This window comes from Trachypithecus francoisi, unplaced genomic scaffold (genome assembly GCF_009764315.1).
Source record: "Trachypithecus francoisi isolate TF-2019V2 unplaced genomic scaffold, Tfra_2.0 Contig00734, whole genome shotgun sequence".
Lineage (NCBI taxonomy): Eukaryota > Metazoa > Chordata > Mammalia > Primates > Cercopithecidae > Trachypithecus > Trachypithecus francoisi.
The window spans coordinates 13,964-38,040 of NW_022680859.1; the positions used below are offsets into that span (position 1 = coordinate 13,964).

The 24,077-nt window shown below is 40.6% G+C and overlaps 1 protein-coding gene across 1 annotated transcript in view; it reads right to left on the reverse strand.

Annotated features, from left to right (window-relative positions):
• Nucleotides 1-2,712: 2,712 nt before the first annotated feature.
• The window catches only part of LOC117088191 (arf-GAP with GTPase, ANK repeat and PH domain-containing protein 5-like), a 28,457-nt gene continuing 7,092 nt past the window's right edge, over nucleotides 2,713-24,077 (reverse strand). Inside the window, 5 exon segments of the mRNA XM_033219305.1 lie at nucleotides 2,713-4,404; nucleotides 4,407-4,641; nucleotides 5,274-5,325; nucleotides 15,408-15,443; nucleotides 18,031-18,131. Coding sequence (XP_033075196.1) covers nucleotides 3,773-4,404; nucleotides 4,407-4,641; nucleotides 5,274-5,325; nucleotides 15,408-15,443; nucleotides 18,031-18,131 — 1,056 coding nt within the window. The 3' untranslated portion in view covers nucleotides 2,713-3,772.

Below are 24,077 nucleotides of genomic sequence, written 5' to 3' on the forward strand. Positions count from 1 at the left end.
CACCATGTTAGCCAGGAGAGTCTCCATCTCCTGACCTCGTGATCCACCCATCTCAGCCTCCCAAAATGCTGGGATTACAGGCATGAGCCACCGTGCCCGGCCCAGAATTTAGTATTTTTAATATCAACTGAGGGATTTAAGGCTATTACAAATTTCCTATTTTGATTTTCCTCTTCTGTTTATAACTCACTTAAAGTAATTTGACAGTATACACTGTGATGTGTCCCCATATATCAAACATTTAAAAATATATTTGGAACCAAAGCAAAAATTACATATACATACACATATACATACTTTTTTTTTTTTTTTTGAGATGGAGTCTCGCTCTGTCACCCAGGCTGGAGCACAGTGGTGCAATCTCTGCTCACTGCAAGCTCCATCTCCCGAGTTCACACCATTCTCCTGCCTCAGCCTCCCAAGTAGCTGGTACTACAGGCGCACGCCACCACGCACGGCTAATTTTTTGTATTTTTAGTAGAGACGGGGTTTTACTGTGTTAGCCAGGATGGTCTCCATCTCCTGACCTCGTGATCCGCCCACCTCGGCCTTCCAAAGTGCTGGGATTACAGGCGTGAGCCACTGCGCCCAGTGCAAAGATATGTTTTACTAATACCACAGAGGTAAAATCTGCTGCTATTTCTTGATCAAGAGTAAACAAGTTGACTTCACAGCAGTTGATCTAATTTTCTTCCCCATTCATTCAATGGTATTTTTTATTATGGAATATATTGAATTAGATAATAATAAGTCCTTTTTCTTTTTTTTTCCAGAAATTGTTTCTCTCTGTTGCTGAGGCTGGAGTGCAGTGGCACTATCTCGGCTCACTGCAGCCTCTGCCTCCTGGGCTCAGGAAATCCTTCTACCTCAGCCTCCTGAGTAGCTGGGACTACAGGTGAGCACGACCATGTCCACCTATATAATTTTTTGTTTGTTTGTTTTGTTGAGACAGGGTTTCACTGTGTTGCCTAGGTTGATCTCAAACTCCTGGGCTCACACCATCCACCCACTCAGCATCCCAAAATTCTGGGATTACAGGTGTAAGCCACTGCACCTGGCTGACAAGGCTTTTTATTATAGGTTGTTCTTACTGTTTTATTTATTTGATTTGCTGGTTGTTTTTCAAGGTAAGTTTGACATATAAGGTGATATAATGTTTAAAGGTCAAGTTATAGAGGTAGCTACATTGAAGTTCAAATCCAGAGCCAAGTTACTTAGACTAAGGACCTGTTTTTTCCCTTATAAAATTAAAGTGGATAGCCACTTCATAGGTTTGTAATAAGAATATGATCATGCTGTCACACAGTTGCAAAGAGATACTAAAACTTGGCCCTGCCAAAAAATATTAGCTATTGCCATTAGGATTGTTCTCCTTAATACCTAAGGCATTTGCTGACAATCAGGTTACTCATCGTGTCCTTCCAGGAAAAATATTTTAAAATGTTTAAAACTTAGGAACTACTTTTAAAATTTAATTTTCAGACCTGACATAACAGCTGAGGAAGAGAGGTAGTAGCTGATTGGGGACAGATGTAGAGATCCTTAATGGTATAAGAGTGTGAGAACGTGAAGCATGATAGGATATATTATTCATGCAGATTGCAAATACATATCAAAATTATATTTATCATTCATTTAAGTAAAATTCAACATTGTTTTCTTCAAAGAAGAAATTACACCTTTCACTCTACCTATTCAACTCTGGGAAATTTTACAAATTGAGCATGCCATTGTTTAGTATGAATTCCTTTATGTCAGCTACCCTGCTAACTTTGCCTTTGGCATGATGAGCAGGAAAAAAAGAAACAATGATTAGTTCTGGAATATGAAAAAGTGTCCAAGAAGAGGAGTAGTCTTGAGAAGTAGGGAACAGGATGAAGTCACTAGGGGACAGAAGGGTAGGGGACAGAGGGAGTGGGACCAGACAAGCACTGAACTCTGCATGCACGTGTAATAGTCTAAAAGTCATCCAGCACGCAGACTGTAGGTAAAGACAACCAAGATGAATTGCAGCTTCTCCACAAGCAACATGACTTTAGGTAAGGTGTTTAACTTTTCTGTGTCTTAGTTTCTTCAACTGATAAATAAAAATGATGGTCATATCTACTTCATAAAATTGTGATAACTAAACTGATTAATATATGTAATGAATAGTGTTTGGCATTTAGCTTAATAAGACATTTCATTAAAATATTAGCTACTTTTGTTAGCTAGCAACTCACAATTTTGCCTAAAGCTGACCCCATATCTAGGGTTAGGTTTTGAAAGAAACTCATCACCATCAGAAGTAGGTCTGGAAGTTATAAAGGAAAGCTTAAAGACACAGAAGTATGTGCAACACCTATTTACAAAGAATCCATTGGAAAACCCCCACTGAGCCCAGGTAGGTGGCACATGTCCCCTTTGGGTATGTAATTCAGTTCCCTGAGGGTCATTGTACTGTCTTTGTTCCCAAGGCAAACTTTTTAATAATTGTGATCCCACTCAATAGTCATGTTCACTTACTTTATGGGTACATTTGTGGCATATTTTAAAATGTGAAGTTGAGTGCATTTCACTTAAAAACCAAAGGCATATAGTGACTTGTTTCACAGGAAAAATTATTGATTTTTGTAAACAGGCAGATCTTGTTTGTATTCTAGCTCCTTCGCTTACTAATCTTGTGATACGAGCAATTTATATCCTATCTGAGCCTGTGTTTCCTCTACAATATGTTTATTTATATAGTCACTTGTCATATTAAATGGGAGAAAAACTGACATTGTTCAATTCACACCCAGGAAAATTCTGTGTGAAAGATATCATATTATATTTCTTTTAATGCTTTAAACAATGTTGTGAGGTAAGTGTTACCTCTGATTTGCATATCAAGAAACATATTCCCAGATTGATAAATTGCCCAGTTTCACACAGGGAATAAATTGGAGCACAGGAGTTCTACATAGATAGACCTGTATGACTTCACAGACTGAAATGGACGGATAAACAATTCACTTTCCAGGTGAAGTGGATATCAGAAGAAATGATGGGACCAGGGTAATATTGGATGTTTTGTATATGAAAAACGAATTTGGGCAACAAATAAGGATATAAAGTCACTGAAGCAAAATATATATTACCAAATCTAAAAGAAAATATGCTATTGGTAGGCCATGGCTACATTATAAAAAACATTTCATTTCACATAAAGTACTAATACTACACTATGACTATGAGTTAATATTAAAACATTGACCACATAGGAAATAGGAGAAACAAGTAAAAACACTGTGGAAAGCAAAGAAAATGACTGCAAAATGCAGCCATCACCACCATCTCCTGGCCACATAGGGGCCTCCTCAGAAGCTGAGATGAATGAAGGGAAGAGACTGGAGTTATTACAATTAAAACTCAGAGTAAAAGCCTTCCTGGGCTGAGACTAGATCTCTGAGGGAGAGATATGTTCCAACTTCTGCTGTTACCTCTGAAGAGGCACTTTCTGGGGCTCTGAAAAAACTGGTAAACTGAAACAATTACTGCTCCTACGGCAAGGGGATGTTCTTGGGAGAATATCAGTAAGGACAGCAAATAAACAGGAAAAGGAGATCTATTCTTCCATTCTCTTGCCTTTCTATGTTTCCCTAGTACCTCCCAATAGCAGAACCTAGCCGGATCCCACTAGAGGGAACTTGGAAAACGCAGCTTGCTGATCCCCATCATGGCATCATAGCAAATTTATTGCACAGAAATGTGGCTAAAGATCAAGATTATTAGTAAATAATCTTGTGCTAGTCTAAAGCAGCCGGAACCTGCTTTTGCTCCTCTCGCATGACTGCAGGCTAGCCACGATCTGGCTCTCGATGGCTTGGACCCAGGCATCCCGCTCCTCATACGTCATGGCTTCAAAGTGCCATGTTTGGCCAGTGAGGGACACAATGATAAAGTTTTCGTCTTGTTCTTCAGCAGTGCCAGACAGGCCATTGTCTTTTAATTTGTTGGTGCTTTTCTTCCTTTGGCGTTTCTTTTTGTTGGCATGAGAAGAGAGGGGTGGGTTGAGCTTGGGGCTGGTGGTGCTGGAGATATTGGGGCTGGAGCATATGGAGTCATCAAGTCCGGTGTCTGAATTGGCTGAGGTACATAGGCTGTTCATGTCCTTGGATAGCGCATTGCCTTTAGAGCTGGAAATAGGCACGCAGGCCAGTGTGGTTAGGGGTGGCCTCTTTCCTGGGACTTTGATGGTAGATGTTCGAAGGTCAATCTCTTTTTTGTGAATATTCTTCATATAATCACCTAAGCTTGAATAATAAGTGAGCACGCCATTGTCACAGAGGGTGACATATTTCTTTTTCCATTTCTTCAGCCATTTCCCACTTAACTTTAAGAGCATGCCCTGTTTAATGGGGATGGCTCTGCCGCTCCCGATGGGTCAGCATGACTCTCCCAGGCTTTCTTCTCTTTGTCTGGGTCACTCCCTTTCTCAGATGTAAACAGCTTGGACCAGCGCTTGGACTGCTTGCAAACGGGTGTGGGTGTGTTGGCAGTGGGAGGAACATTGACCTGAAGGTCCTCCTGGCTGGTGCTGGGAGTCGATGGAATGGATGAGGAATAGTTATTTAAATTCCCACCTCCATTTCTTGTCTGGGTAATGTGCATGGTGGAAACCTGTGTGGAACAGAAGGAGGAATGGCTTCAAGAACTGGGTAGTGACTTGGGTCCTATGGACAGCTCACAATTACCTTTTAAAAAGATACATTTTCTGGGCCAGGCACAGTGGCTCACACCTGTAATCCCAGCACTTAGGGAGGCCGAGGTGGGTGGATCACGAGGTCAGGAGTTCAAGACTATCCTGGCCAACATGGTGAAACCCTGTCTTTACTAAAAAAATAATAATAATAATTAGCTGGGCACAGTGGCGCATGCCTGTAATCCCAGCTATAGGGAGGCTGAGGCAGGAGAATTGATTGAACAGGGACCTGGGAGACAGAATCTGCAGGGAGCCAAGACTGTGCGATTGCACTTCCATCCTGGGCTACAGAAAGAGACTCCGTCTCAAAAAAAAAAAAAAAAAAAAAGATACATTTTCTGTTATTTGGATACTATATTTACTCATACTAGCTCACTAACTAAACAGAGTTGTAGATCCGTTCTTATTCCAGCACATTCTTTTTACAACACTTAAGATGACTAAATACAACATGAAATGGGGAAGATTTAAAAAAAGATGCCTTTGACTTCAGCATGAAACAGATACAAGTGTATGATGAAAATACAATCTCAATAAAAGCGCCACTTACCGTAAATGAGTATAACTGTTCACCAAATATGCTCAAAGATCCATCTGAATGTCTATAAAATAAGAATGTACATTACTTCAAAAACTGTTAATATATTAGTATAATATATGCTTAGTAAAATACTGCCTCCTGTGTGCTTTGCTGTTTACTTTACCGAAGCAGTTTTTACAAATTTTTCTCCTGGATCCTGACTTGCAGAGGGTTTCCTGACTTCTTCTTTCTGAGGACTTCGTGTCCTTTACTGTGAAGTATTTTATATGATAACAAGTCAGAAATGCCCATAAGTATTGACTCTCCCTAACAGGCAATGGCAACAAACCAAATATATTTTCACTCTTCTAACCACACACTGAAACACAAGAATGTTTTACAAAGCAATAGTGATGACTTTAATAAATGTAAACGTGATTTAGATTTCCTAGCTTCCTTTCTCTTTAGTTCTCTGCAGTATACTCTCGTGATGTATTTATGTATTTTCTGTTGTTTGAATTAAAAACTCACCTGCCTTTTTAAGAGGCCAGTCTTTGATGAACTTTAAACTTTGTAAAACTAATGCATTGTGCCCACGTGATAAACCAGTGGTTCCCCAAATGTGCTCTGTGGACCTCTCGGGATCCCCAAGACCCTTTCCAGAAGGGCTAAGAGGTCAACCCTGCTTTTGTTTTGTTTTGTTTTGTTTTGTTTTTTTGAGACCGAGTTTCACTCTTGTTGCCCAGGCCGGAGTGCAATGGCACAATCTCGGCTCATGGCAACCTCCGCTTCCCGGGTTCAAGTGATTCTCCCACCTCAGCCTCCTGAGTAGCTGGGATTACAGGTGCCCACCACCACGCGCGGCTAATTTTTGTATTTTCAGTAGAGATGTGGTTTCACTATGTTGGCCAGGCTGGTCTTGAAGTCCTGACCTCAGGTGATCCACTCGCCTTGGCCTCCCAAAGTGCTGGGATTACAGGCCTGAGCCACTGTGCCTGGCCAACACTGTACTGAATCATACCTAAGAAAGCTGAATAAAAAATTTAAAAATCTGTAAAAGGAATACAAAGTCATTACCTGCTTTTTCGTTGACACTTGCCATGATTGTATAAAAGCAAAAGTGGGTAAAACTGCTGGTTTCTCAGCATAAATCAAGGCAGTGGTACCAATTACATTAGTAGTCATTCTATTATTTACTGTCCCCTACCGTTAAAAAAGACAGCCTGACTTATTTAAGAATGTCTTTAATGAAGCAGTAAAAATTAATGCTGTTATTAAACTTTGACATGTCTCTTTAATATTCTGAATAAGTGGAAAGTTAATAAGAAGCATTTCTGCTGACTGCAGTACAGTTTTGTTTTGTTTTTTTAAAGAATTAGTGATTTAATTGTGAACTGAACAATCACTTTTTTCACAGAACATCATTTTTATTTAAAAGTACAACTGGGTCAGCGCAGTGGCTCACGCCTGTAAAATCCCAGCACTTTGGGAGGTGAAAGCAGGCAGATGGCTTGAGCTCCTGCAGGAGTTTGAGACCAGCCTAGGCAACATAACAAAACTCTGTCACTACCAAAAATGCAAAAAATAATTAGCCTGGCGTGGTGCCACACATCCGTGGTCCCAGCTACAGGGGAGTCTGAGGTGAGAGGATTGCTTGAGCTGAGATGATGCCAATGCACTCCAGCCAAGTGACAGAGTGAGACTCGGTCTAAAAAAAAAAGTACAACTTTCATTCTCAAAAATAAATGAAGTGAGAGGTTGTCACTTCAAGGAAAATAAGTATTTGTTCCCAGTGATAAAATTTGAGCTTTCCTGAGGACTTTGAAAAACTTATTCCTTCTGCCGGGCATGTTGGCTCATGCCTGTAATCCCCACAGTTTGGGAGTCTGAGATGGGCAGATCAAAAGTTCAGGAGATCGAGACCATCCTGGCTAACACAGTGAAACCCCATCTTTACTAAAAATACAAAAAATTAGCCGGGTGTGGTGGCATATCCCTGTAGTCCCAGCTACTCTGGAGGCTGAGGCAAGAGAACCACTCTAATCAAGGAGACAGAGGATGCAGTGAGCCGAGATTGCGCCATTGCACTCCAGCCTGGGCGACAGAGCAAGACTCTGTCTCAGAAAAAAAAGAAAATAAGAAGGGGAGGCCCAAGATGGCCCAATAGGAACAACTCCAGCCTCCAGCTCCCAGCGTGAGTGACACAGAAGGCAGGTGATTTCTGCATTTTCAACTGAGGTACTGGGTTCATCTCACTGGGGCATGTCAGACAGTTGATGCTGGTCCACAGGTGCAGCCCGACCAGCAAGAGCTGAAGCAGGGTGAGGCATCGCCTCACCTGGGAAGCGCAAGGGGGAAGGGAATTCCTTTTCCTAGCAAGGGAAACTGAGACACACAGCACCTGGAAAATTGGGTAACTTCCACCCTAATACTGCGCTTTACCAAGGGTCTTAGCAAATGGCACACCAGGAGACTATATCCCACACCTGGCCTGGAGGGTCCCATGCCCACAGAGCCTCCCTCATTGCTAGCACAGCAGTCTGAGATCTAACTGCAAGGCGGCAGCGAGGCTGGGGGAGGGGCACCCACCATTGCTGAGGCTTTTTTTTTTTTTTTGAGGCGGAGTCTCACTCTGTTGCCCGGACTGGAGTGCAGTGGCCGGATCTCAGCTCACTGCAAGCTCCGCCTCCCGAGTTTACGCCATTCTCCTGCCTCAGCCTCCCGAGTAGCTGGGACTACAGGCGCCTGCCACGTCGCCCGGCTAGTTTTTGTATTTTTAGTAGAGACGGGGTTTCACCGTGTTAGCCAGGATGGTCTCGATCTCCTGACCTCGTGATCCGCCCGTCTCGGCCTCCCAAAGTGCTGGGATTACAGGCTTGAGCCACTGCGCCCGGCCTGCTGAGGCTTAAGTAGGTAAACAGAGACTCCTGGAAGCTCGAATTGGGTGGAGCCCACCGCAGCTCAAGGAGGCCTGCCTGCCTCTGTAGACTGCACCTCTGGGGACAGGGCATAGCTAAACAAAAGCAGTAGAAACCTCTGCAGATGTAAATGTCCCTGTCTGACAGCATTGAAGAGACCAGTGATTCTCCCAGCACAGAGGTTGAGATCTGAGAATGGACAGACTGTCTGCTCAAGTGGGTCCCTGACCCCTGAGTAGCCTAACTGGAGACATCGCCCACTAAAGTGAGACCAACACGTCACACCTCACATGGCTGGGTACACCTCTCAGACAAAGCTTCCAGAGCAAGAATCAGACAGCAGCACTCGCTGTTCAGCAATATTCTATCTTCTGCAACCTCCACTGCTGATACCTAGGCAAACAGGGTCTGGAGTGGACCTCAAGCAAACTTCAACAGACCTGCAGCTGAGGGTCCTGACTGTTAGAAGGAAAACTAACAAACAGAAAGGACACCCACACCAAAACCCCCAGTTACATCACCATCATCAAAGACCAAAGGCAGATAAAACCACAAAGATGGGGAAAAAGCAGTGCAGAAAAGCTGGAAATTCAAAAAAATCAGAGTGCATCTCCCCCTCCACAGGAAGGCAGCTCATTGCCAGCAATGGAGAATGACTTTGACGAGCTGAGAGGAGAAGGCTTCAGCTTATCAAACTTCTCAGAGCTAAAGGAGGAACTACGTACCCAGTGCAAAGAAATTAAAAACCTTGAAAGCAAGAATGGAAGAATGGATAACTAGAATAATCAATGCAGAGAAGACCATAAACGAACTGATAGAGATGAAAACCATGACACGAGAACTACGTGACAAATGCACAAGCTTCAGTAACCGACTCAATCAATTGGAAGAAAGAGTATCAGTGATTGAAGATCAAATGAATGAAATGAAGGAAGAAGAGAAGTGTAGAGAAAAACGAGTAAAAAGAAATAAAGCCTCCAAGAAACGTGGGATTATGTGAAAAGACCAAATCTACATCTGATTGGTTTGCCTGAAAGTGATGGCAAAATGGAACCGAGTTAGAAAACACTCTGCAGGATATCATCCAGGAGAACTTCCCCAACCTAGTAAGGCAGGTCAACATTTAAATTCAGAAAATACAGAGAACGCCACAAAGATACTCCTCGAGAAGAGCAACTCAAAGACACATAATTGTCAGACTCACCAAAATTGAAGAAAAAATGTTAAGGGCAGCCAGAGAGAAAGGTCGGGTTACCCACAAAGGGAAGCCCATCAGACTAACAGCAGCTCTCTTGGCAGAAACTCTCCAAGCCAGAAGAGAGTGGGGGCCACTATTCAACATTCTTAAAGAAAAGTATTTTAAACCCAGAATTTCATATCCAGCCAAACTAAGTTTCATAAGTGAAGGAGAAATAAAATCCTTTACAGACAAGCAAATGCTTAGAGATTCTGTCACCACCAGGCCTGCCCTACCAGAGACCCTGAAGGAAGCACTAAACATAGAAAGGAACAACCGATACCAGCCATTGCAAAAACATGCCAAAATGTAAAGACCATTGATGCTAGGAAGAAACTGAATCAACTAACGAGCAAAATAACCAGCTAATATCATAATGACAGGATCAAGTTCACACATAACAATATTAACCTTAAATGTAAATGGACTAAATGGTCCAATTAAAAGACACAGACTGGAAAATTCGATAAAGAGTCAAGAACCATCAGTTTGCTGTATTCAGGAGACCCGTCTCACATGCAGAGACACACATAGGCTCAAAATAAAGGGATGGAGGAGGATCTACCAAGCAAATGGAAAACATAAAAAAGCAGGGGTTGCAATTCTAGTCTCTTGATAAAACAGACTTTAAACCATCAAAGATCAAAAGAGACAAAGAAGGCCATTACATAATGGTAAAGAGATCAATTCATCAGGAAGAGCTAACTATCTTAAATATATATGCACCCAATACAGGAGCACCCAGATTCATAAAGCAAGTCCTTAGAGACTTACAAAGAGACTAGACTCCCATACAATAATAATGGGAGGCTTTAACACCCCAGTGTCAACATTAGACAGATCAATGAGACAGAAAGTTAACAAGCATACCCAGGAATTGAACTCAACTCTGCACCAAGCAGACCTAATAGACATCTACAGAACTCTCCACCCCAAATCAACAGAATATACATTCTTCTCAGCACCACATAGCACTTATTCCAAAATTGACCACATAGTTGGAAGTAAAGCACTCCTCAGCAAATGTAAAAGAACAGAAATTATAACAAACTTGTCTCTCAGACCACAGTGCAATCAAACTAGAACTCAGGACTAAGAAACTCACTCAGAACTGCTCAACTACATGGAAACTGAACAACCTGCTCCTGAATGACTACTGGGTACATAACAAAATGAAGGCAGAAATAAATATATTCTTTGAAACCAATGAGAACAAAGATACCACATACCAGAATCTCTGGGACACATTTAAAGCAGTGCGTAGAGAGAACTTTATAGCACTAAATGCCCACAAGAGAAAGCAGGAAAGATCTAAAATTGACACCCTAACATCACAATTAAAAGAACTAGAGAAGGAAGAGCAAACACATTCAAAAGCTAGCAGAAGGCAAGAAATAACCAAGATCAGAGTGGAACTGAAGGAGATAGAGACACAAAAAAAACCCTCCAAAAAATTAATGAATCCAGGAGCTGGTTTTTTGAAGAGATCAACAAAAGTGATAGACTGCTAGCAAGACTAATAAAGAAGAAAAGAGGGAGGAATCAAATAGTTGCAAAAAAAAATGATAAAGGGGATATCACCACCAACCCCACAGAAATACAAACTACCATCAGAGAATACTATAAACACCTCTACGCAAATCAACTAGAAAACCTAGAAGAAATGGATAATTTCCTGACACTTACACTCTCCCAAGACTAAACCAGGAAGAAGTTGAATCCCTGAATAGACCAATAGCAGGCTCTGAAATTGAGGCAATAATTAATAGCCTACCAACCAAAAAAAGTCCAGGACCAGACAGATTCCCAGCCGAATTATACCAGAGGTACAAGGAGGAGTTGGTACCATTCCTTCTGAAACTATTCCAATCAATAGAAACAGAGGGAATCCTCCCTAATTCATTTTATGAGGCCAACATCGTCCTGATACCAAAGCCTGCCAGAGACACAACAAAAAAAGAATTTAAGACCAATATCATTGATGAACATTGATGTAAAAATCCTCAATAAATACTGGCAAACCGAATCCAGTAGCACATCAAAAAGCTTACCCACCATGATCAAGTGGGCTTCATCCCTAGGATGCAAGGCTGGTTCAACATATGGAAATTAATAAACATAATCCAGCATATAAACAGAACCAAAGAAAAAAACACATGATTATCTCAATAGATGCAGAAAAGGCCTTTGACAAAATTCAACAGCCCTTCATGCTAAAAACGCTCAATAAATTCGGTATTGATGGAACATATCTCAAAATAATAAGAGCTATTTATGACACACCCACAGCCAATATCATATTGAATGGGCAAAAACTGGAAGCATTCCCTTTGAAAACTGGCACAAGACAGGGATGCCCTCTCTCACCACTCCTATTCAACATAGTGTTGGACGTTCTGGCTAGGGCAATAAGGCAAGAGAAAGAAATAAAGGGTATTCAGTTAGGAAAAGAAGAAGTCAAATTGTCCCTGTTTGCAGATGACATGATTGTATATTTAGAAAACCCCATTATCTCAGCCCAAAATCTCCTTAAGCTGATAAACACCTTCAGTAAAGTCTCAGGATACAAAATCAATGTGCAAAAATCACAAGCATTCTTACACACCAGTAACAGACAAACAGAGAGCAAAATCATGAACTCCCATTCACAATAGCTTCAAAGAGAATAAAATACCTAGGAATCCAACTTATAAGGGATGTAAAGGACCTCTTCAAGGAGAACTACAAACCACTGCTCAGTGAAATAAAAGAGGACACAAACAAATGGAAGAACACACCTTGTTCATGGAAAGGAGGAATCAATATCATGAAAATGGCCATACTCCCAAGGTAATTTATAGATTCAATGCCATCCCCATTAAGCTACTGATGACTTTCTTCACAGAATTGGAAAAAACTGCTTTAAAGTTCATGTGGAACCCAAAAAGACCCCGCATTGCCAAAACAATCCTAAGCCAAAAGAACAAACCTGGAGGCATCACACAACCTGACTTCAAACTATACTACAAGGCTACAGTAACCAAAATAGCATGATACTGGTACCAAAACAGAGATATAGACCAATAGAACAGAATAGAGCCCTCAGAAATAATACCACACATCTACAGCCATCTGATCTTTGACAAACCTGACAAACAACAAGAAAAGGGGAAAGGATTCCCTATTTAATAAATGGTGCTGGGAAAATTGGCTAGCCATAAGTAGAAAGCTGAAACTGGATCCTTTCCTTACTCCTTATACGAAAATTAATTCAAGATGGATTACAGACTTAAATGTTAGACCTAAAACCATAAAAACCCTAAAAGAAAACCTAGGTAACACCATTCAGGACATAGGCATGGGCAAGGACTTCATGTCTAAACACCAAAAGCAACAGTAACAAAAGCCAAAATTGACAAATGGGATCTAACTAAACTAAAGAGCATCTGCACAGCAAAAGAAACTATCATCAGAGTGAACAGGCAACCTACAGAATGGGAGAAAATTTTTGCAATCTACTCATCTGACAAAGGGCTAATATCCAGAACCTACAAAGAACTCAAACAAATTTACAAGAAAAAAAAAAAAAAACCATCAAAAAGTGGGGAAAGGATATGAACAGACACTTCTCAAAAAAAACCATTCATACAGCCAACAGACACATGAAAAAATGCTCGTTATCACTGGCCATCAGAGAAATGCAAATCAAAACCACAATGAGATACCATCTCACACCAGTTAGAATGGCAATCATTAAAAAGTAAGGAAACAACAGGTGCTGAAGAGGATGTGGAGAAATAGGAACACTTTTACACTGTTGGTGGGATTGTAAACTGGTTCAACCATTGTGGAAAACAGTATGGCGATTCCTCAAGGATCTAGAACTAGAAATACCATATGACCCAGCCATCCCATTACTGGGTATATACCCAAAGGATTATAAATCATGCTACTATAAAGACACATGCACGCATACGTTTATTGCGGCACTATTCAGAATAGCAAAGACTTGGAATCAACTGAAATGTCCATCAGTGACAGACTGGATTAAGAAAATGTGGCACATATACACCATGGAATACTATGCAGCCATAAAAAAGGATGAGTTTGTGTCCTTTGTAGGGACATGGATGCAGCAAACCATCATTCTCAAGAAACTATTGCAAGAACAGAAAACCAAACACAGCATGTTCTCACTCATAGGTGGGAACTGAACAATGAGATCACTTGGACACAAGAAGGGGAATATCACACACTGGGGCCTATTGTAGGGTGGGGGGAGGGGGGAGGGATAGCATTAGGAGATATACCTAATGTAAATGATGAGTTAATGGGTGCAGCACACCAACATGGCACATGTATACATATGTAACAAACCTGCACGTTGTGCACATGTACCCTAGAACTTAAAGTATAATTAAAAAAAAAAAGAAAAAGAAAAGAAAAGAAAAACTTGTTCCTTCTACTGTAGGCCTGACAGCTTTTCAATTCTTAAAAGCATTTTAAAGATTGGTGGTTAAATTAAAAGTGATTTTTGACACAATAAAACATAAACCAATATATTCCAAGTAACTAATGCATAATATTATAAATGCAAGTATGGGGCAAAAGATCCATTTACTGTGCAAGAAAGATCAATGAGTACTGATGGAATAAATTTATTAATATGGAAAATGCCATGGTAACTAATTTAAGAAATTAGCACTTGTGAAGTTTTGATTTAGTATTAAAGAATACCCACAACTGTCTGAAAACTTTAAAAATACCCCTTTTACCAACTACATATTTGCATGAGGTTAGGTCACTTTATTGCTTCTTTTTTTCTTTTTTTGAGACGGAGTCTCCCTCTGTCACTCAGGCTGGGGTGCAATGGCGAGATCTCGGCTCACTGCAACCTCCGCCTCCTGGGTCCATGCGATTCTCCTACCTCAGCCACCCAAGTAGCTGGGACTACAGGCATGCACCACCGTGCCCAGCTATTTTTTGTACTTTCAGTGGAGGCAGGTTTCACCATGTTGATCGGACTGGTCTCAAACTCTTGAACCTCAAGTGATCTGCCCACCTCAGCCTCCCAAAGTGCTGGGATTACAGGTGTGAACCACTGCACCCAGCCGTCTTATTGTTTTTTGTTTTTTTTTTTTTTTGAGATGGAGTCTTGCTCTGTCACCCAAGCTGGAGTGCAGTGGTGTGATCTCGGCTCACTGCACCCTCCATCTCCCTGATTCAAGCGGTTCTCCTGCCTCAGCCTCCAGAGTAGCTGGGACTACAGGCGCATGCCACCATGCCCAGCTAAGTTTTTGTATTTTTAGTAGAGACAGGTTTCACAGTGTTAGCCGGGATGGTCTCAATTTCCTGACCTTGCGACCCGCCTGCGTCGGCCTCGCAAAGTGCTGGGATTACAGGCATGAGCTACCGCGCCCGGTCTCATTGCTTCTTTAGAGCAAATTGCAAAGAAAGATCTAGAGAATCCAGTGTCTCCTATGAAGGTCAACATGAGACTTTAAATAATATAAATACATGACACACTTTTTACTCCACTTTTTGTTGTAGAAAAGTTACTTTTTCGATGAAAAATTTCTGTTAACAATATTGTTCTCTAGGAATATTTTCTGTTGTCACAACCTGGGCCATGGGTTACTACTGACATCTAGTTGGTAGAGGCCAAGAATGCTGCCAAACTCTCTGCAACGCACAGGACAGTCCCCACAACAAAGCGTTATCTAGCTCATAATATCAACAGTGGTAAGGCTGTGAAATCTAAACTAAAAATAGATTTTGAAAAAAAACTCAATGTTATGTTTCTACCACAGTAAATATCAATATAATCAATATAAACACATACTCTTTGAGATTCTCAATCATTTAAAAATTAAAAGAGTCTTAAGGAACAAGGAAAACACAAATAATTTGCTTCGATATTTTAGCAGGCACAATACAGCTTATGATGTCTAGAGCTGTGACCTAACACTGAGCTTGATATCTTGCAAAGTAATTAGCTAGAATAACAAGACAGGTTTCTAAAACGCTCACCTTTGCATGATATCGTGATGTATCTCCAAGGTCACTCTGTGGAAGGAAAAACAATTCATAACAATAGATGTTATCGTTTGTTAGGCCTGAAGACATTTTTTAAAACGGGGGCAGAGGAAAATTTCCTAGCGGCCCTGAAATTCAAATCTTCTAGTTCGGAACAGTACCATAAGGGCACTGTTTCATTTCTTGGTTTTTTGCAAAAATATGAGAACCAAAATGCGAGGCAATATGCTGTTAGAAGACGCGTTTCTGTTGACGATTATAATGTATAAATAATAACAGATTTCCCTGTTATATGCTCTTCTACCTGCAAAGCCTTTCGTCCCATGCGATTTCTTTCATGTATTTATTTATTTTTTGACTTAGAGTCTGGCTCTGTTGCTCAGACTGGAGTGCAGTGGTGCAATCTTGGCTCACCACAACCTCCACCTCCCAGGTTCAAGCGATTCTCATGCCTCAGCCTCCCAAGTAGCTGGGATTACAGGTTTGTACCACTATGCCTAGGTAATTTTTTTTTTTTTTTTTTTTTTTGAGATAGAGTCTTGCTCTTGTTGCCCAGGCTGGAGTGCAATGGTGCTGATCTCGGCTCACCACAACCTCTTCCTCCCGGGTTCAAGCAATTCTCCTGCCTCAGCCTCCGGAGTATTTGGGATTACAGCAATGTGCAACCACACCCAGCTAATTTTGTAGAATGAGGCTCAAAACAACTGAGGGAAGGAAAATCTCAATTTTATTAATAGGTCTACACAATATTAGCACTTGTTGGAAAGCCTGAAACATTAGCATGTAAGATGGATATGTCTATAGTGCTTCAAGTAGTTTTCATCTCTGAAATAATTTCACAATCGCAGAATTTAAAGTTACATGCTGGAAAGGACCAATGACCTTACATGACATTTAATTCAACACTCATTTTACAGATCAGGGAAACAAACCTTAAAACTGACTTGCCCAAGGTCCCACCAAATAGGAGCGGTTTCTCATCCTAAACTCAAATGAAGCCGTGGCTCTCAAACTCTGCTGCACGTTCAAATCACCTGAGATGCTTTAATAACGGCCTCATCTTCAACATGAGACATTTTAATGTAATGAGTGCTGGGTATGACTTTGGGCATCAAGGTTGTTGGTAAAAGTTTCCCAGGTGATTTCAATGTGCAGCAAAGTTTGGAATGATTGACCTGGGGTGAAAATCAGAATCTTCTGGGATGCTTTTCTTCACATAAAGATGCCTCACATCCATCCCTATTTTCCTAAAAGGCTTCTCAGTGCCTAGAGGTAGAGGGAACGTGGAGATGGGAAGACACACGTGTTTGCAGATATGTATTTTGGAAAAAAAAAAAAACCTTGCATAAGTGATCTCAGTGAGTTCCACCTATCCCACTGATAACAGTGCACTACTGACTCATCATAAACATTTTTCAAAATCTTTTCTTGAAGCCAATTTGCCCTATTAATTTGCTCAATAAACCTTTATTTCACCAATAGTGAATATACCAAAGGATTATTTCTCAAACTTGCTGATGGCAAATTAAAAGTTACTTTACTTTCAAAAGTAGACTTCTAAAAAGTAGAATAACGAGAAAAAAAGCATGAAATTTGTTTGAGCAAGATTAATCTTCAAAGCTACTTTTGAATTGTATGCTAACACATCAAAATCTTTTGAACTCAAAAGAAGCCAGGGACTGTAGTCAAGGTAGTTTTGGTGTATGTGTGCTCAAAGATTTAAGAGACTCAGCTGACTACAGACATTTAGTGATTACTCAATAGGTCCCAAAGTTCAGGACTTGAGACAGAGTTTGAGTCCAGTTTTTGCTGAAACACAATTTCATCACAACTATTGTTAAAAGGGAAGGAGAAAAGTGACATTATTATGAGTGTAAACTTGCCATTTTTAATTGAAGTAAAAGTTACTGACAATTGAATTCGCTAAAAAGGCTAGTGCATTTGGAACAAAATTGTTTATAAGCTAGTTATGTTTACAGAATGAATAGTAAAATTAAAGACATTAATAGTCTAAATTACTACTTTCCAAACTGTGTTCTAAAAATCAACACTCATGACCCGAGGAGGTGGCGGTAATGTGCACTGGACAGCCCCTATGCAGCTGGTGCTGGTGTTGGTTGTTCCTTTTAGAATAAACTTCATCTCAGGGTGCTCTCAAAGCGCATCTTTGTGGCCCACGAGGTGCTCGTGCACAATGGGAGAAATTCAAATGCAGATACACTGTGGTGCCAGAAGAGGAAAAGCTGTTCCTTCTTCCAAGGCTACTGTCCAAAGTAGTACACACTGATTTAGGCCTATAATGCATTGAACAACTAAGTTTTCACAAAAAACATTCAATAAAGGGAACCTATCCTTCTCACTGTGTTCAACATTGTCTAAAGGCATAAAGGCATCAAAAAGATACACTGTTTCTGGGATTGCTTCTCTGCTAACTGATTTTTTCCTTCCACCACAACGTCTAAGATTAAAAGATAAACTGATACTTAATATTTAGAATCTGGATATCAATATATAGTTGATTCTAATTTCTTAAACTGATTGTGGAAGAGGACACCCAAATGGCTGAAATAATTTTAGAATAAACGAATCTGTCCCTCGGCAGTATAGTTGTACTCACGATATTATTGTCATTGTAAGATAAGGCTGGCTGGCTGTGCTGTCATCAAGGAATATTGCCGAACATGAGCTGTATTGTTGACTGAAACACACAGTAGATACCTGAAGCGGAAGGGAAGTATTAGCTAAACTTATCAAAGTGTATTTTTTTCTTGGTTAAAATGTCAAATGACAAAGCACTAAGATATTTCTTACACTCCATGAACTGCCTGAGTGCGGTATCATGTGCACTCTACAGAAAACCCATCGGAGGCTCTTAACTTCCAGAGACGATGTTTAAGATACGGGTTATAAAATGCTGTCCTTAATGTGGTACCTGTCATCAAACCTAACAAGGATTTTATGAATTCCCTTTAAAAATCATGAGAAAAGTTTAAAATAAGATTTCATTGTTTTTTTCTACAGCTATATAAAGCAACTAAGAATTTCTATGTCTATTATTTATTTACTACGATAAAATGTAATGTATTAAATAATACTGGTACAAGAGCATTTTATTGCAGTGAATACAAGACTAATGCATTTACTAAATTACTCATCCTAAATGTATTATTTCAGGCGATATTGTGACAAAGCAAGTGTTTCAGATTCAGAGGCTCTGTGTGCCAGGGCTGCTAGGCCACCAACAAGCGAGGAAGCCATAGGTTTCTCTAGTCCTATTTTCTTATGTGGAGGATAAAAAGAGTATCACTTAAATATTCTCTCACACCCTAAAAACAGATGACAACTTAAAAAATCTAACTTTCACTTCATGTTTAAATAAGACTGCCATGACATGACTCAAATGAGACTCAGAGAATACTTTCCATTCATTTCAAAACTTGATCCATTTCATTCTATATAAATCATCTGACCTGCACCTAGTCATTTTCCTAATCTAGCCCTGCTCTCTGCCTAGAATACTGCTTTTCTCTTTCCTTGTTTCAGCAAGCTCAACTCCATCTACCCTCTTGGATCTCTCTGTTGGCAGCCTCACCAATACATGTCTTTTTGTACACTAGTTAGTTGAAGTTACCACCGCTAACAAGATACGAATTCTTGCAGAGTATTCCCCTCATGAGAAAGTATGCCTCTCCGTAAAAGTAAGGGAGGGTCCCCTACTCTTCCTACCTCCAGCTGCTGAGCATAGAATTTTGAGTAAATCCAAAACTTTGACAAGTGTTTGACAATGCGGTTATCATTTGGAAGATAAATCTTACTACATTCAATTACAGCAAAAACACTACTAACAGTTTACTATTTATAGGTATTATTTAAGGTAGTCACAAAATAGAAACAAATAATCTAACATCAGTCAGCATAAATTAAGAGTATGAAATTTTACGCTCTTTAACAATAAATGGAAGGGGTTACTTAGTAGTTTTAAGGTTTAATGACAAAAACTAGAAAATAATAGTACCTAGTAACTTAGTAAGTCAAAAAAAAAAAAAAAGCTTACCATCAAAGGTCCAGTACCTGTTGGACGCCGAAGCCCACCCACTGATATCTTCCACTGTTTACCTGCTGCCTCTCATTTTAACCCATTAAAAATACTAATGTTGTTTTCCTTGTAGAGGTCTTTCACCTCCGTGGTTAGGTCTATTCCTAAGTAATTTATTTTATTTTATTTTTGCAGCTATCACAAAAGGGGTTGAGTTCTTGGCTTGATTCTAAGCTTGGTCGCTGTTGGGGTATAACAGAGCTACTGATTTGTGTACATTAATTTTGTCTCCTGAAACTTTCCTGAATTCCTTTATCAGTTCTGGGAGCTTTTGGAAGGAGACTTTAGGGTTTCCTAGGTATATGATCATATCATCAGCAAATGGCAACAGTTTGACTTCCTCTTTACCGATCTGGATGCCTTTTATTGCTTTCTCTTATGTGATTGCTCTGGCCAGGCCTTCCGTACTATGTTGAATAGAAATGGTGAGAGTGACTGCTGCAAACCTTAGTTACATCCTAGGAAAAAGAATACTTCCTAAAATAAAACTAAGGTATCATCCTTACCCTTCTCTTAGTCTCACCCAGAAATATGATGGGGGGAATTACCTGCCCTAACCCCTCCCCTCAAGAAATATATTACTGTACTCTGGAATTTAGACAAAACCTTAAATCTCCAGGCTTCTTAAAGCACAAAATATTTTTAAAAGCTGGGAAAGTAAACCACAATTCTTCAGATTGTTCCTCATGAATATCCCCCTTCCTCTGCAATTCCCCAGAGCGGTAACGGATGGGTAGAGGCAGCTCAGGTGAATTACCCAGCTTGCCTCTCAACTCATTCCTCCTCCTCCTCTCAAAGGCTGAAGGCAGGGCCTTTCCAGTCCTCACGACCTGCCCTTCACCTAGTTCCTCCTGACCTAGGGACGGAGGCTTTGAGTCCCACAGTGTGGTGATACAGAGCACTAGGTGTCACTGCCTGGCTTTATTTAAAGGAAATGCAGTAGGCTTCCTCTGTAGAGCTCTGAAAAGGTTGACTACATAGAGGTCTTTTATGTTTTTACTTGAAGTATTTCTCACATCTTTTGTTATCAGAGTACCATTCCAATCTCTTAACTTGCAGTTGTGTGGAAAACTGTTTTGTAATGAAAGATCTTCACTGGGGGATTGAGCAGCATTTAGTAAAGTCTATGTTTGTAAAAAAAAGTAATAAAACAAAATAAAAAAATAAGTGGTGAGAGTGGGCATCCTTGTCTTGTTCCAGTTCTCAGGGGGAATGCTTTCAAATTTTCCCCATTCAGTATTATGTTGGCTGTGGGTTTGTCATAGATGGCTATTACATTGAGGTATGACCCTTGTATGCTGATCTTGCTGAGGGTTTTAATCATAGAAGGATGCTGCATTCTGTCAAATGCTTTTTCTGTGTCTATTGAGATGATCATGTGATTTTTTGTTTTTAATTCTGTTTATGTGGTTTATCACATTCATTGACTTGTGTATGTTAATCCATCCCTGCATCCCTGGTATGAAACCCATTTGATCATGGTGGATCATTATTATTATTATTATTTTGAGATGGAGTCTTGCTCTGTCACCCAGGCTGGAATGTGCAGTGGTGTAATCTTGACTCATTGCAACCTCTGCCTCCCGGGTTCAAGTGATTCTCCTGCCTCAGCCTCCTGAGTAGCTGAGATTACAGGCATGCGCCACCACACCTGGCTAATTTTGTATTTTTGGTAGAGACAGAATTTCACCATGTTGGTCATGGTTGTCTCCAACTCCTGACCTCAGATGATCCGTTCACCTCGGCCTCCTAAAGTGCTGGGATTACAGGCATGAGCTACCATGCCCAGCCTTAAGGCAGATCTTTTTACCACAACCAGACTATTGAAATGTAACTTAAATATCAGACATCCTTAAAAGTCGACACACTAAACTAAAGACTTTTCTGGATACATTTAATACTTAGGAAAACAGAAGAGATTTAGAAAATCCACAAAAAGAGGTCCATGCTACCACCACTGGGTCCACATTGTAATTTAAAGAAATCAAGAGAGACAACTTTTATGTCAAACTATCAATTTCTTAACTATTTGACTGTTTACTTACATGGTTTGTACAATTGCTTCTTCTTTTTTTTTTTTTTTTTTTTTTTTTTTTTTGAGGCGGAGTCTCGCTCTGTCGCCCGGACTGGAGTGCAGTGGCCAGATCTCAGCTCACTGCAAGCTCCGCCTCCCGGGTTTACGCCATTCTCCTGCCTCAGCCTCCCGAGTAGCTGGGACTACAGGCGCCCGCCACCTCGCCCGGCTAGTTTTTGTATTTTTAGTAGAGACGGGGTTTCACCGTGTTAGCCAGGATGGTCTTGATCTCCTGACCTCGTGATCCACCCATCTCGGCCTCCCAAAGTGCTGGGATTACAGGCTTGAGCTTCTTCTTATTTCTACAACTAAGAATAAAAAAAAAAAAACTGGTCACTTCTGATACAAATACCATAAAATAAAAGTGGTTGTTAACATCTTAGTGATTACTCCTATGTAAAATGAGACAAAATTCCATTTTAAAAAACTATTTTCAATAATTTGTAATTTAAATTATCTGGCACGATTAATATCATAGAGTCAAATCTAAAAACTTAGCTTTTCATCTACTTTACCTTTTGTTTCTATTACATACAAATGAAGGAATCCTCATGTACAAAAGAAAAGGGCAAAAAAATTAGGCCAGATGAAAATCTTAGCTAATAAAAAAGTTTAACTGTTGCATATATAAGCCATGATCCATCAGTATTCTCTCATTCTGCATTTACACACAGCTTACTTTAATTATCAGAAGCTAAGAGCTAACAGCTCTAAGAACTACTTCCTGACCAGGCATCTATCTCTAGATGCAACAGAATCCCTGTAAGCATCTTGAACCACACTTAGTGATTATCTACGAATATGCCACTAAACACAAAACAAAACAAAAAAGGGGTCTTTACACAACTCGAAAGTAATGTATCCTAATTTTTTTTTTTTTTTTTTTGAGATGGAGTCTCACTCCGTAACCTAGGCTGGAGTGCAGTGGTGGGATCTCAGTTCACTGCAACCTCTCTGACTCCCGGGTTCAAGCGATTCTCCAGCCTTAGTCTCCTGACAAGCTGGGACTACAGGCACGTGCCACCATGCCTAGCTAATTTTTTTTTTTTTTGTATTTTCAGCAGAAAGGAGGTTACACTGCATTAGCCAGGATGGTCTTGATCTCCTAACCTCATGATCCACCCACCTCGGCCTCCCAAAGAGCTGGGATTACAGGTGTAAGCCACAGAGCCTTTCCTAAATTTTAATTTTAAAACGAGTATACAAACCTAATTGGTCATAGTGTCTGCAGCACAAAAAAAACCATGTTTGTTTTTCTAAAAAAAAGGCCAGAATAATAAAAGCCTTAAGAGGTGTCCGGAGCCATGAGGCCCGGAATTAGCCGACCTCTGTTGCTTGATCTCCGCAAAGCGGAGACAGGACGGCACATTCCCGGGTTCTTTATTTACAACCCCTTCCCGCGCGTGCCTAAGTTTTTCCCGCGCGCGCCCAAAGCTTTTCCCGCGCGCGCCTAAGTTTTTCCCGGCGCGCCTAAACTGTTCCCGCGTGCGCCAACCTTTCCCGTACGCGCGCAAACATTTTCCCGCCCAGGAAGATATGCAGCCTAGGGCGCAGGCGCGATCCCTCGCCGGGAAAAGTACAAACCCACGGCGCATGCGCGATTGTAATTTGAGAAGACCCGGCCCCCGTCACCGCCCTGGCCCAACCTCTTCCTCTGCCAGCCAATATAAGGCATTGCACCACCACCATTAAACGAGACTTGATCAGGCTACTTGTCTTGTCTCCATTTCTTGTATTTTCTTGTCTCCTCCATTCCCACTCCCCCTTCCAGGGCCCGTTCGACTGTCCTGCGGGTCGGGACACCTGGCGCCCGAACAGGGACCTGGACACGGGGGAAAAAGTGAGGAAGAAGGCACTAAAGTTGGCCGAAAGTGAAAGTGGAAGAAATTCCTCCGGACGTCACGGGAGCCTGCCGCGTTGGAACCAGAGGTGAGTAATAGTGTCTGATTATGGGACAAGAATTAAGCCAGCATCAGATTTATGTAGGGCAATTAAAAGAGACTTTAAAAACACGAGGAGTAAAGGTTAAAAGTAATGATTTGTTTAAATTTTTTGATTTTGTAAAAGAAACCTGCCCTTGGTTTCCACAAGAGGGGACCATTGACGTAAAGAGGTGGCGTAGAGTGGGAGATTGTTTTCAAGATTATTATAGTACTTTTGGACCAGAGAAGGTTCCGGTGACAGCTTTTTCTTATTGGAATCTAATCAGAGATATAATAGATAAAAAGGAAAAAGAAAAAGATCCTGAGGTAATGGCGGTGGTTACTCAGACTGAGGAAATATTAAGAGGCAGTTCCCAAACCGACCTCAAAAAATCCATACCTAATAAAGAAATAGACCTTATATCGCTACAAAGCGATGAGGAAGAGGCTGGGGTCCCCTCTTTTACGAATATAGAAACATCATATAAGGAAAAGGCTAAAAAATACCCAGTTTTACCTACAACTAATGAAAGCAAAAGTAAAAATAACCTTAACCCTTCAGAAGTAAACTG